Source organism: Neoarius graeffei, chromosome 13 (genome assembly GCF_027579695.1).
Source record: "Neoarius graeffei isolate fNeoGra1 chromosome 13, fNeoGra1.pri, whole genome shotgun sequence".
NCBI classification, from domain to species: Eukaryota; Metazoa; Chordata; class Actinopteri; order Siluriformes; family Ariidae; genus Neoarius; species Neoarius graeffei.
Genome location: NC_083581.1, coordinates 27,923,345 through 27,938,093, shown reverse-complemented (window position 1 = coordinate 27,938,093; position 14,749 = coordinate 27,923,345). Strand labels below are relative to the sequence as shown.

The 14,749-nt window shown below is 45.8% G+C and overlaps 1 protein-coding gene across 2 annotated transcripts; it reads right to left on the bottom strand.

Moving 5' to 3' along the window:
- Positions 1-312: 312 nt before the first annotated feature.
- hnf4a (hepatocyte nuclear factor 4, alpha) lies at positions 313-5,010 on the bottom strand. Of its 2 annotated transcripts, none has more exons than XM_060936759.1 (10): positions 4,896-5,010; positions 3,280-3,454; positions 3,078-3,172; positions 2,537-2,643; positions 2,296-2,451; positions 1,555-1,642; positions 1,309-1,461; positions 962-1,198; positions 697-843; positions 313-455 (listed from the first exon to the last, which is right to left on the bottom strand). In XM_060936759.1, exons 1-10 carry the CDS (start codon positions 5,008-5,010, stop codon positions 313-315), a joined length of 1,416 nt encoding a protein of 471 aa, XP_060792742.1. The 2 variants fall into 2 exon arrangements, with proteins under 2 accessions (XP_060792742.1, XP_060792743.1); XM_060936760.1 differs by having other exon boundaries at positions 721-843.
- Positions 5,011-14,749: the final 9,739 nt, after the last annotated feature.

Genomic DNA, 14,749 nt, shown 5'->3' with positions numbered 1-14,749 from the left:
GTAGATCTACTGCACAGTCGTGAGGTTTCTGCTCTTTTGGCCTACATGTCACTGTTTATTACTGGGCGGTTTTCATTTCTTGCTCACTGTAATGTTTAAACAAAAATAAAAATAACCCAAAATGTACTTTATATTATACCACTTGCAAACACTCCTTCCCAGAGCAAATGGTTTACCAGTAGACCAGTGGATTTTTAATGGCTGCCTCATGTCAAAAACATGTTGTACATTTTCCAGGAATCTCTGAAGCAAGCCAGTTGTCCATGGCTAATTTGTTTTAGGATGTGGTTTTTTTTTTTTTTCTTGAGATGGTCAGATGCTTTCTTGCTTGGTGATTGTAGGTTGAGGAATGGCTGTTGGCTGTTTAGGCACCGTAGCTATGACGCCCTGGGCCAGTTTGTAATGCTCAGAGCTGGAAGCTGGTGGAGGAGATGGGATTGGAGTTTCGGGTGTGGCTGTAAGCACAGAAAGTAAGAAGCTCCATCAAAGACACGCCAAAAGTTCCACAGAACAGCACTGCAAGCATATGCAGTAAGAGCTTTGAAATTTCTGAAGGCATTAGAAAGTGTAAGAGAGAATAAATAACAAGGGCTTTTCTGGACCAAGTAAGCCTGATTAGTTCATCAAAAGGATTATTACAGGAAGCTTGTTTGGCTCCGCCGTACATGGAAGGGTGAACAGGAAAAACCTAGTCGCAGAGATATGGCATGAAGAACTTACACATTTGTCCGTTGTGAATTGGAGTGGCCATACTGGTGGTCACAATGACGTTGTTGCTGAGGTGCTCGTGGACCAGGTGTGGATGCAGAGCCGGAGGAGCATGGGGGGCCTCGTTAGCAGAACCTGTCGTGTAAACATGAAAACATCAAGGTTCATCCAGCTTGACTTTGGGGCTACCTTAAGAAATGTTCCAAATCAGACTGATGGTCATGTATTTTATTCCCAGAATTCTTATTATTACCTCCAAGAAGCATCTCCTGCAGGAGGTTGTCGATCTTGGCCATCCCGAACAGCTTAACGAACTGGATTTGCTCAATCATTTGCCAGGTGATGCTCTGTAGTGTGGGTAACAGAAGCAGCAACTCGCCGAATCGTCCCCGTGAATCATACTGCCGGTCGTTAATGTAGTCTTCTAAACTGACCTGCACCTGGTAACGCATCCGCTTGATCTTGCTTGGATCACTCAGACCTTTGGCATCTACCAATGACCAGAGAACATGAATGCACTCATGACTTAACTGGGATTTACATCTAGGCAAATATAGTATGATTTCTAAATGATGCTCATTTCTGGGATCTTAGATCTACCTGGATCAAAGAACACAATGGCCTTCAAGCAAGCATATTCATTATCATCTATTTGGAGCTCCTGGAAAGGAAGGACCAACTCATCAAGGATCCTTACTGCTACCCGGCCTACTTCCAACTCTGGACAGTTCCGAGGAATTATATGGTCATTGCCTATAAGGAAAGGAGAATCACACACAACTGTAATAATGGAGGACCAATATACTGTAAGTAGTCCGATTTATGGTTCAATACTGAACACCTTACCTAATAGCAGAAGGTCCTTGTAGAGCATGGAACGCTTGGCAGCTCCAAGCAGGAGGTGTTCTCCAGCATGAGCTCGTAGCAAAGCCACCTGAAAACCAGACAAAACACAAACAAATCTACTTCATCTCCAATCCCCAACCTATGCATCTTCACACCTCCTTTAAACACTATAGATGTACTAGTACTTTGAAAGAGAATATTCAGAAGCTGTGTGTCTGGGGGAGGAGAGCTTTAAACGGTTAAAAAAAATAGAGTTAGAGTTCATGTCATCAGATGCAAGGTTCTCAGAGATTTGCAGAGATTTAGGAGAAAGGCGCTGAGAAAGTCTGTTTGCAAGAAGATGCAGTGTCATTCATGAGCAACGTCCACAAATCAGTTACCACATCCTGGTGCTTACATTGTTAATGATTCTGTAGGTCTTAAGGAGCATGTAAGTTTTCAAACCAGCTCATCACTTTCTAACTAGAGACATCAAAACACATTAACCACTAGCACTTCAGATTCCCCCACACCAACTCCCTACTCCTCCTGTCTCCCTATCAGCCCTCAACCTTTTAAACATTTGAGACATATTTTTGGTTAAAAAATGACAACGACCCCTCTGAATGGATGTTCATTGCAGCGCTAGACATTTCCCTCCTATTATCAAGCAGACCTTTTAGCGATTCCTTGCCTTGAAGACACACCGACTGATTCGAATGCTTTTTCCATGATGTTGCAGATTCTTGTTTTTAGACTTACCTGGTCATCCAATGGGAGGTCGCAGAAGGCTGGGATATATTTGGCCCACTCCACCAGTACCAACAGTTGCTGCTTCATAGATTCACACACATCTGTAATTGTGGCTATCTTTTTTGTTCTGATATCACCGTTCATGATCGGACCTGGAGAGGAGATCTGAAGCATAGTGAGGGTCACTGTTAAAACTCGCAATCAACCATATCGTTGATGATGTATGGTCTTTTAAAGAGAACGAGCCAACCTGTCTGGACAGGACATCAGCTTGGATGAGTGCATTGATAGAGGGAAAGCTGCTGTCCTCGTAACTGGACCTTCTGGTACTGATTCGGTCTCTTTCGTTCTGTACAGCTATGCCAAAAAAAAAAGTAATAAATGACTTGAGTCTTGAGTTCGAGAAAGTGAGGAAGTGTTCATCACTCATCACATAACCTCAATCACTGTGAAGAGTCAATCTTAACCAAGCGGTCCACTTAGCAGAAGGAGGTGGAGCGCATTAGCATTGCCTCTATTAGTCGAGAGGGAAAATGCTCAAGGTTGGCCTGTTTATCAGTGTGCAATTATGATGCCTCTGAACTGTTTGCTCAGCACGAGTTAGCCATAGACTTCAGCGCATTGTCGAGTGAACATTAACAAGTTGTCTGTTTCACTCTGATGTCGCAATACACTCTGCATAGCAGGCTTCTCTCAGTCCCGCAAAGCACATGAGCTTGCTTTCAGTCCTGTTTTGCCATCAGTTTGGCTTTAATTCATATGTGACAAAACGACATAAAAGTGGTGCATACCTTCTTTTTTCATTCCGGCCCGAAAGCATTTCTTAAGCCTACAGTATCTGCATTGGTTCCTCTTGTCTTTATCCACTATGCATTGTCTGTTAAACCTGTAAACACAAAGATTTAATAGTCTTATTCAATTATTTTGGATGTCCAGGAAGACATAACTCAAAGAGATCTGAGAAAGGTTGATTGTAGGACATGCGAAGTCGACCTGCATGAGTACATGTGGTTTTTGCGAACACTGCGTCTGAAGAAACCCTTGCAGCCATCACAGCTGGAGGCTCCATAGTGTTTTCCTGTTGCCCGGTCGCCACAGATAGCACACAGAGTCCCTGTGCCCAGGTGGTTGGCAGCATTCAGGTTGGCACCCTCAGCTGGCGAGGAGTCTGAAAAACAAGGTTGACTGCTTATAGAAATTTTGCAAAATATCCATTTCTCTAATACTGTTTAAGCTTCTTCTGCTTAAACTTTAATAAATTAGGTCATAATTAGCTTGTAAGAACATGGTGACTTTATGTTTTCTGTATTTACACCACAAAGTATAAGTTGAGGAGCAATCATTTTATCATGTATTATGTACGCATGCTTAAATACAAGTGACGAAGGCATTCATAATTCTGATGCGTTTATTAGCCAGGTCTCTTTCTTTCATTCTATCAGATACTCAGCTAAAAAAAAAAAAGACAACAGGAAAGCAACGGGCAAAATGCCATGTCAAGGCAGTAAAAAAAAAAAAGGTTTGGGAAAAAAATGGCGCTACGATTAATCAGGTGTAAATCATTTTGTTGGAAAGAAAATAAGAGGAGTGTTTGCTTCAGTCATCTAGCCGAGATTATAGCTAAAAGAAATTTCTAACAGATTATATTTCAAAAAATATTTTGGAAAAACTATTCAAAGAAATATTGCTGTAATACACAACTGATTAGCCCAAATGGGCAAAATGAGAAAAACAACAACATGTTTTGTTGTTTACTCTTGTATCAAATACTCAAAGGAGCACGGAGTGATTGCATTAAAGCCAAACAGGGCAAACAAATTTCTTCAGCTGATCAAAGGGAAATGTGCTGCGTGATAGCACTGTTAATTGACTCCTTTTGAACTGAGTCATTATCTGAATGGGCTAGAACGTTAGACAGATGTGGAAATCATATTCATCACCGTTTAAATAAAGACCTCATAAACACAACTCATCAGTAAAAGAAAATACAGATAAATGTACCATTAAATAGCGATTTAAATGCTCAGTGGTGTATTAGGTTGAAGTGCAGAAAAGATGTTCGAACATGACCCAGAAATGAATACATACATTAAATCAATATGCCGGATCGAGTTAATGGAATCAGTTCGATTTCTCATGAAAACAAGCCATGGGAGAATAAACAACTGAATGGTTCAGTGACATCTTCTACAGTCTGGGTCCATTTATCTTGCATGTCAAGCATCCCTGGAAATACTACTCTGAACAGACATCTTATCCTCAACCGACCAACTTGAGGTAAGAAGAGCTGGATGGAATCACATTGGGATTTCTGGCTGTGCAACTCTTGGGATGAAACACAATCCTAGCTTGCCTACAAGACAGAGCTTGTAGCCATAATCTCTCTCAAAGCTCCTTGCGTTTCAGTCTCATGCATACTGCCCTGCTGTCCCAGTCCCAATCAGTGTTGAACATTCAAAATAAGTCACAGCAGGCACACCTTGAGTCATCCTCAAAAGTCTATAAAAGAGCGTGAAACTCATTAAACCTCATCATCGCACACTTGACCAAACATTCACTAACCGATATAAACTCGGAGGACTCAAAGTTCAGCTGGGAGGAGGACTCACCTGTGCTCATGGCGAGCACTTGCATGTTCTCGAACTCCAGGGTGGTGTAGGCCGGGTCCAGGGCCTCGCTATAGTCTGCCATCTCCATGTCTGCTAGTGCTTTGGACAAGCGCATTCTCAGCTACCTGACACTGGGGGCAAAGACTTGTGCTCTTCAGTGGAGTTTGAACCCCCCCCCCCCCTTCTCTTAGAGCAAGCCCCGCCCCCTTCGAGAGGTAGACACCTCTGAGTGACATGGGCCATGTCCTCTAGAGCAAAGATGAAACTGACTTTGATTGACAGTTCAGACCGTCCCAGTTCTGGAGTGGGGTGGCCCTTAAAGTTAATCATTTTCTTGCTTTTCAAATGCTAAATCAGAATTTGGTTTTTTTAGGTATGGACAAACACCTCTCTCTCTCTCTCTCTCTCTCTCTTTCTCTCTCAAGTACATCCTGTCGCTGTTAGTTAGCTCTATTACACCAATCTTGTCCAGTTTTCAAATATATACCTTGTATTTTATTTTATTTTTTTTTTATCACAGTCTGGTCCACTGAATACGATCGCAAATATAACTGATACGTTATATCTGGTTAAAGTGACCAAGAAAGGTTCCTCGAGTTGTATTATATTATGTAATCACTAAATTCAGACTGAAAAGCAGCCAGCCTTGTTTGCAAGTCTCGTTTGGTAAGTCTGTGTTAATTCTTACACAATAAACAACAGCAATGACTCTTACAAGCAGCAAATTATGACCTTTATGTCAAAGAACTCATTGTTCATTTAAAACCCATACGCACATGATCTGTCACTTTGGGTCCAATGATGGAGAACAGCACACTCAATATTATGCTAAACTTCATCATCATTAATAAGTAGTGTAATAAACAAATTATTTCCTCTGAAACCAAACCAAATGCCATGAACCAACATGGCTTCCATATCAGATCCTCTGTTGCAGTTTATCCAATCACATGCATTCGTGTAAATTATTTAGCTGAAGGCAGGTCATCGGACCAGAGACTAGCTATAGGGTTCGAGACATTAGTTCAAAAAGGGGAGCACAGAGTTTCACTGACTTTTCATTTCATTTGCCCTCTTTGGTCTGATTAATGACCTGACGACATGACTGATGACAAAAAACGAATGTTTAAAGACAGACGAATGAACAGAGAAGTACTCATCTCATTCATTCTCATTATCTCTAGCCGCTTTATCCTGTTCTACAGGGTCACAGGCAAGCTGGAGCCTATCGCAGCTGACTACAGGCGAAAGGCGGGGTACACCCTGGACAAGTCGCCAGGTCATCACAGGGCTGACACATAGACACAGACAACCATTCACACTCACATTCACACCTACGGTCAATTTAGAGTCACCAGTTAACCTAACCTGCATGTCTTTGGACTGTGGGGAAAACCGGAGCACCCGGAGGAAACCCACGCGGACACGGGGAGAACATGCAAACTCCGCACAGAAAGGCCCTCGCCGGCCACGGGGCTCGAACCCGGACCTTCTTGCTGTGAGGTGACAGCGCTAACCACTATACCACCGTGCCGCCCCAGAGAAGTACTGTATGTGTTAATTCTCCACTTCAAGTTCAAAACTGATGTGGCTTACGCACCATGGTGCGAGTCAAAAGAGGCAACATCATCTCAAAGTATGACTTTCTTTCAATGTGGCTCAGACCGTTGGTTTGAGCCAGATGGACTGGTTTGAGTTTTTCAGAAACTGCTGATCACAACAGTCTCTAGAGTTTACACAGGATGGTGCGGAAAACAAAAAACATTGAGTGAGTGAGGGACAGTTCTGTGGGTGGAAACGAACGCCTTGTGGATAAGAGGCATCAGAGGAAAATGGCCAGTGGTGGGTTTCCCAAAAGCCTCTTAACGCTAAGAGCGTCTTAACTAGGAGAGAGAGAGTGTTCATTGTGCTGCTCGTTCTACCATCTAAAGATAATCTTTGTGCTACAATGCTTTTGGGAAACTCGGCACAGACTGGTTCGAGCTTTTTTGCCAGGAAGGCTATAGTAACTCATAGCCACCATGGTGAGCAGAAAAGCATCTCAGCATGCAACAGCAAACAGAAGAGGACATTGTGTTCCAGTCCTGCAGCCAAGAACAAGAATCTTAGAATCAAGAACACGTTTCTATTAAAGTGGCCAATGAGTGTATACTGCCATAAAGTAGTGGAGCTTGTAGTGGGTCTTAGTCTTTGTCTGTTTGCTGAAAGTAAAGTGATATAAAGTGATAAAAAAACGAGTGATATGACCTGATTAAGTAACATACCAAGGCCATAAAAGACTTGAAACTCAACAGCTCACTTACGTACTACTTAGGACACAGTTTTCATCTATCTTTCATCTTAAGTAGATAATAGTGAAGTAAGTATCACTTGAAATAAGAGTGACACAATCCCTATAATTGTATGATAATCTTATGATAAAGACTTTGTCACGGTTATTATCCATAAACCGGTTTGGATCTGATGTCATTCTTGTGAAATGCAGTGCGTTATATTTTACATGCTGACATGCAAGGGTAGTTTAATCCAAGCGGGCAGTACTGGTTGGGCAAACAAGTTGAGCAAGTGCGAAAGTGTAAGGGCATGGGCAAACACAGGAGAGGATATATTTGTAGAAGGGAAAGTGACAGTATAAACGGATGGGTCAATGTTCCCCAGATCAGAGAGGGCAGTAAATGTACCATACTCTCATGAATTTCAACTACGTCTACACACACACACACAAATGTCACAAAATCCGACAGTCGACTCACATGCTAACCAAGTGTACTCGCAAAATGCACTGTACAACTGGCACCAACTTTGGTACACCACAACTACGAGTCCACTTCACTGTTTGATTACTGTCATGATGCACATGATCCATATCGTTCTTAGTTACCGATATTCAATATTGACTCTGGTTTGATGGCATGGATCATGAATTTTGCCAGAATTCTAGTGAAAATGATGCAGAAAATTAGCTAAATTAGCTGTGTTGTTTGGAGTCGCCTGGAAAACACCTAAACTTACGAGCAAACTGGCAATTTAGATATGGACAAGGAACGCATCATGTGATATGTTCTGTACTGCAAGTTCAGAATCTTACCGTGACATACTGTATTTATTAAAGAAACTCAACCGCAGTCTGATATTTTGTCACACTCAGCATCTTATAACAAACATCTACCTAACAACACTTCCGTTCTGTCATCTGTCAAAGTTCTGGCATCTTTATGCATTGTCTCAACCTAAACATGTCTTCAGAAATCTCAAGAGCTTTGTTCTCGCCACACTGACAAGTAACCTGATGCAGATAAATAGCACGGCAAATCAGTGACTCACACTGTGCAAATCTTATCTGGCTTACCATTACACTCTTTATCATAACTCACATCTTCCAGCGTTGTCTGATCTCTTCCTGATGGCCCTGAAGACCTCTATAAAAGCTAATCCACAGGGTTATGGCTTTCTCCGTCACATGCAAATGCAAAGTCAGGGTGTTCGAACCAGACAAGTCTGGATCACTATCATTAGCTATTCCCTTGAGGTGGGAAAGTAATCCTAGTAAATCTGCATTTGAAAGTTTTGTTAAAATTGTCTAATTAGTAACCCACACAGGGAGAACTTGTAAAGTTCAGCGCAGGCAGTAACCGGAGCTCAGGAGCCATCTGGGGACCCTGAAGAAGCTTAATATAAGATAAATATACAGGAATATTCACAAATTATACTTTTGGGACCATAGATTATTTTTCTGACACTGGTAATGACACCGCTGCTTCAAGGAGTAATAGGGGAACAAAATGTTTTTTTATGGCTACTGGAACGATTCCTGATTGGGGCTTTAAAAGAATAATTAAGCTACTTTTTAACTAGACGTGTAACTTTCTTCTACATTTGAAACACCACAGGAGGAGTTCTCAAACCTTTTGTCAAAGTTTAGTAAACTAAATTCCATGGACCTTCAAATGCTCAGCACAGATTTAGTTCGTGAACATTATTTAAATCTACACAACAAGATTTTTTCTATTTATTAGAGCCATACATACAGCTTTTTATTCCTGAACTTTCCAGCAGCAGAGTAGGTTAGCTCCAAGTTGATGTATATTTAACAATTATTCCCTGAAGGCGAAGTGAATATCGGTGAATAATAACTTAGATGAAGTCGAGGTTATTATTCACCGAGCCTGACGTAGATTATTGTTTTAGTATAAATACACAAGTGATTATTTAAAAAAAAAATCAGATTAAAAAATAATTTCTATCAAACTTCAAAAGTGGCAAGCAAATGTAATTACGGCGAGGCGCAGACTTGTCACTTATCTACGCCGACTCACATAAAATACTTAGTTTTGAAATCGATAAAAGAAACCATAATCCCACCTTACCTTTGAATAGTTTTAGACCAAACTTTATAGCATTTTTAGTGCTTTTAGGAACAGCATTTTCTTTCATAACTTCTAATTCTTCCTCATTTTGTTAGGACTAGGACTGTTTTGGCCTCTAGAGGCCGCTGTTATTTCCTTTTCATGTCGTGTTTATTTTGGCCTCTAGAGGCCGCCACTGTTCCTGTGTTTTGTGTTTGTGTTAATTGCCTAATTATCTTCACCTGTGTCCTTAATTAGTTTGTCTATTTATACCCCTGAGTTCAGTCCTCTTGTCACGGAGTCTTTGTGCTGTTATGTTTATCTCCAGTTTCCTTTGTACTGTGTTTTTTGATCTTCTTAGCTTTTGAATTTTTGCACTTTGCTTTTCTTTTGGATTATACTCTTTGGTTTTTTTTTTCTTTTGTTTTGCCCTGTATATAGTGTATATAGTTTAAATAAACCTTTTGATTCTTTTTCTACTTCCGCCTCACGCCTCTGCATTTGAGTCATCCCCCTGGTGGCCTAGTGGGGGTTTGCTGGATTATCACACCAACGAACCAGGTTCGAATCCCAGCAAAACCCTAACAGAAAGACTCCGTCATGACCGACTCAGCAGAGGCTGCTTCAACTGTCTACCCGGCCAACCTTCAGGGAATTATGGCAGCTTTGACACGCTTCGGAGCGACCATGGACGCTCATGGACGTACGCTCACCAGCCAACGTGAGGCCCTCGCTCGCCACGAGGAACTGCTTCAGCAAATTGGGAAAACCCTGGCACAGCTGACATCTCTGCCTGCATCTCCTGCTCCTGATCCAGTTCCTGCTCCTGATCCAGCTCCCACTCCTGCTCCAGTGCCTCCTGCAATGCTGCCTTCTTCACCTCGTGAACCCAGCCTTCCTGCACCACAGAGGTATGACGGCAAGCACAGTGAGTGCCGAGAGTTCCTTACCCAGTGTCAACTCACCTTTGAGCTTCAGCCTACCACCTACACTACGGATCGCCGCAAGATTGCCTTTGTGATCACCTTATTAGCTGGTAAGGCGCGAGCCTGGGCTACTGCTATCTGGCAAAGACAGGGACCTGAGTGCTTTGATTTCCAGCTGTTTTCTGAAGAGATGCTTCGGGTCTTCGATCAGGCAGACATCAGTACCGACGCAGCCCGAAAGCTCATGTCCATCCGGCAAGGAGGAAGCGTCGCAGATTACGCCATCTCGTTCCGAACACTCGCAGCAGTAAGTGGATGGAACGAGACTGCCCTGGTGTCAGCCTTCCACCATGGTCTGTCTGACCCCATCAAGGACGGTCTGGCCTCTATTGGATGCCCAAGTGACCTCGAAACCCTCATCTCACATGCTATTCGTCTGGACAACAGGATGAGAGAACGCCACCAAGCCTTGAGCCCCCCCAGCCTCCCTACCTCTACCTGGAGACCGTCTACCTCCTTCAGTGACTGTCCAGAACCCATGCAAGTGGGTCATACTCGCCTCTCCGCATCTGAGAGGGAGCGCAGAAGGAGGGACAAGTGCTGCATCTACTGTGGCAAGCCTGGTCACTTCCGAGCATCATGTCCCGAACTCTTGGGAAAAGGACCGCCCCGTCCAGCCGAGGGAGGGTTGTGACGGGGCCTACCCTCTCTCCCGGACTCCCTGGCCAAGGAATCTACATCCCGGTCTCCATCTCCTGGGGTGAGTCTGTCCACTCTTGTCAAGCTTTGATAGACTCAGGGGCGGCTGGGAACTTTATGGATATTCACTTCGCCCAAAGCATCAATATACCTACTGCACCTCTTGAAGTCCCTCTGTCTGTGTCTGCCCTCGATGGCCAAGCGTTAGGTGATGGAAGAGTCACTCAAGTTACTTCTCCAGTCTTCCTCCAGTCTCAAAGTCACAAGGAAGAAATATCCCTGCACCTGATTCCTTCACCTGAGTTCCCAGTTATTCTAGGCCTTCCTTGGCTTACTCGCCACAACCCTCGCATAGACTGGGTAACAAGCCAGGTTGTGGAATGGGGCCCTGCATGCCATGCCTCTTGTCTGCTCTCTAGCTCTCCTGTGTCTCCTGCCGAGCCCCCTGATCTCACCGAGTTATCTCAAGTTCCCACAGAGTACTGGGATCTCAAGGAGGTATTCAGCAAGAGCAGGGCCGCCGTTCTTCCTCCGCACCGGGCCTACGACTGTGCCATCGACTTGCTCCCTGGGACTACCCCTCCTCGTGGCAGACTGTTTTCACTCTCTCAGCCAGAACGCAAGGCCATGGAGGAATACCTCAAAGATAACCTGGTCTCTGGGTTTATTCGACCCTCCACTTCACCTGCTGGAGCCGGCTTCTTCTTTGTCGGCAAGAAGGATGGGGGGCTCCGACCATGTATTGATTACAGGGGCCTGAATAAGATCACTGTGCGCAACCGATATCCCCTTCCGCTGATGTCCACAGCTTTCGACCTGCTCCAAGGCGCCACCGTCTTCACCAAGTTGGACCTACGGAACGCATACCACCTCATCCGTATCCGACAGGGAGACGAGTGGAAGACTGCCTTTAACACCCCGTCTGGGCACTACGAATACCAGGTGATGCCCTTCGGACTCACCAACGCACCAGCTGTTTTTCAGGCCCTAATCAACGACGTCTTAAGGGACATGATTAACCTATACGTTTTTGTCTACCTCGACGACATCCTTATCTTTTCCAAGACCGTGCAGGAGCACCGCCACCATGTCCGCCAGGTTCTCCAGAGGCTGCTACAGAACAATCTGTTCGCCAAGGCCCAGAAATGCGAATTTCATGTTCCCGAGGTCTCCTTTCTGGGATTTATTGTACGGACAGGCCAACTCCAAATGGACCCTGCCAAGACCCTGGCTGTCCGGGATTGGCCTACTCCCAAGTCCGTTAAGGAGGTTCAGCGGTTCTTAGGATTCGCTAACTTCTACCGCAAGTTCATCAGGAACTTCAGTTCTGTGGCAGCACCCATGTCAGACCTCACCAAAGGGACAGGTGGATCTTATGGCTGGTCTCCTCAGGCAGAAAAGGCGTTCAAAGACCTCAAGGACCGCTTCTGCACGGCACCCATTCTGGTTCTCCCGGACACCTCCCAACCATTCATCGTGGAGGTGGACGCCTCGGACAGTGGTGTCGGCGCGGTGCTCTCTCAACGCTCGGAAGGAAAGCTGCACCCCTGCGCTTACTTCTCCCACCGCCTGAGTCCTGCTGAGTCCCGGTACGATGTGGGGGATCGAGAACTGCTAGCGGTCAAACTGGCCCTTGAGGAGTGGAGGCACTGGCTGGAGGGAGCACAACATCCATTCCTGGTTTGGACTGACCACAAGAACCTGGAGTACCTCCAGCAAGCCAAGAGACTGAACCCTCGACAGGCTAGGTGGGCCCTGTTTTTCAGTCGGTTTGACTTCACCCTCTCATACCGCCCCGGCTCCAAGAACACCAAACCTGACGCACTGTCCAGACTGTTCTCTGCCACTAACAGGGAGAATGAAGTCGGGCCTATTATCCCTGTGTCCCGGATTGTGGCCCCTGTCCGCTGGGGTATTGAGGAGGCTGTCCGACGAGCCCAACGCCAGGACCCCGGTCCTGGGACGGGGCCACCAGGCCTCTTGTACGTCCCACATCAAGCCCGGGCCAAGGTTCTCCAGTGGGGTCACTCTTCCCCTCTCACCGCCCACCCGGGAGCTCGGAGGACCCTGGACTTCCTGAAAAGACGCTTCTGGTGGCCTAACATGGAGAAGGAAGTAAGGTCATTTGTCCTGTCCTGTGAGATTTGCACCAGAACCAAGAACCCACGACAGCGTCCCCAGGGTCTCCTGCATCCTCTGACCATTCCCCGGCGTCCCTGGTCCCACGTGGCAGTCGACTTTATCACGGGTCTCCCTGAGTCACAAGGTAACACGGTCATTTTGGTCTTAGTTGACAGATTCTCCAAGGCCTGCCGCTTCATACCACTGTGCAAACTCCCCTCTGCTCTTGAAACTGCGAAACTTTTGTTTAATCATGTCTTCCGAGTCTTTGGTCTTCCACAGGACATCGTCTCAGACCAAGGGCCCCAGTTCTCCTCCCGAGTGTGGCACGGGTTCTGCAAGGTCATCGGAGCCACTGCCAGCCTCTCCTCTGGGTTTCACCCACAGTCCAATGGTCAGACGGAGAGGCTCAACCAGGACCTGGAAACCACCCTGCGAGGCCTGGCTATGGATAACCCGACATCGTGGAGCACCTGGCTGCCATGGGCGGAGTACGCCCACAACACCCTGCAGTCATCGGCCACCAAGCTGTCGCCATTCCAGTGCCAATTCGGGTTCCAGCCACCTCTGTTCCCGGACCAGGAGGAGGACGCGGGGGTGCCCTCGGTCAACCAATATGTGAGACGGTGTCGCAAGACCTGGAGCAAGGTCAGGAAGACCCTCATACAGACCTCCAGAACCAACCAGACTCAGGCCAACCGCCATAGAAGACCTGCACACGCTTTCCGCCCTGGGCAGCGTGTTTGGCTGTCCACTAAGGACCTTCCACTGCGGGTGGAGAACCGCAAGCTTGCTCCTCGCTACATTGGCCCCTTCAAGGTGGTGCGCAGGGTGAACCCTGTCTCCTACCGGCTCCAGTTGCCCCGGACTCTGAGGATCAACCCCACTTTCCATGTTTCCCTGTTACGGCCCGTACTGACGTCTACGTATGCCCCTGCCCCTAGGAACCCCCCACCCCCCCGCATCTTCCAGGGGCAGACTGTGTTCACTGTGAATCGCCTGCTTGACTCCCGCCGGGTCCGCGGCGGGTTGCAATATCTGGTGGACTGGGAGGGCTATGGTCCTGAGGAGCGCTGCTGGGTTCCTGCTCGGGATGTCCTTGATAAAGAACTATGTCGGGACTTCCATTCGGCCCATCCGGATCGCCCTGGGAACGTCAGGAGACGCTCCTAGAGGGGGGGGTCCTGTTAGGACTAGGACTGTTTTGGCCTCTAGAGGCCGCTGTTATTTCCTTTTCATGTCGTGTTTATTTTGGCCTCTAGAGGCCGCCACTGTTCCTGTGTTTTGTGTTTGTGTTAATTGCCTAATTATCTTCACCTGTGTCCTTAATTAGTTTGTCTATTTATACCCCTGAGTTCAGTCCTCTTGTCACGGAGTCTTTGTGCTGTTATGTTTATCTCCAGTTTCCTTTGTACTGTGTTTTTTGATCTTCTTAGCTTTTGAATTTTTGCACTTTGCTTTTCTTTTGGATTATACTCTTTGGTTTTTTTTTTCTTTTGTTTTGCCCTGTATATAGTGTATATAGTTTAAATAAACCTTTTGATTCTTTTTCTACTTCCGCCTCACGCCTCTGCATTTGAGTCATCCCCCTGGTGGCCTAGTGGGGGTTTGCTGGATTATCACACCAACGAACCAGGTTCGAATCCCAGCAAAACCCTAACACATTTATGGTGACAAAGCGATTGGCCGCCATTTTCCAAGTTGTTCGAGGTGATTATTGAGAAATAGCCTGAATTTCTCAACCAATCAGCACGCACGATTT

What these genes read in the sequence shown, in the direction of transcription:
- hnf4a (XM_060936759.1), bottom strand. Translation starts at nt 5,010, where the DNA reads ATGCGCTTGTCCAAAGCACTAGCAGACATGGAGATGGCAGACTATAGC. An exon ending in ACCTCCCATTGGATGACCAG is followed by an intron (nt 1,643 to 2,295) that starts GTAAGTCTAAAA and finishes TCTGGTTTTCAG; the next exon opens with GTGGCTTTGCTACGAGCTCA. An exon ending in CATTGTGTTCTTTGATCCAG is followed by an intron (nt 1,199 to 1,308) that starts GTAGATCTAAGA and finishes GGTCATTGGTAG; the next exon opens with ATGCCAAAGGTCTGAGTGAT.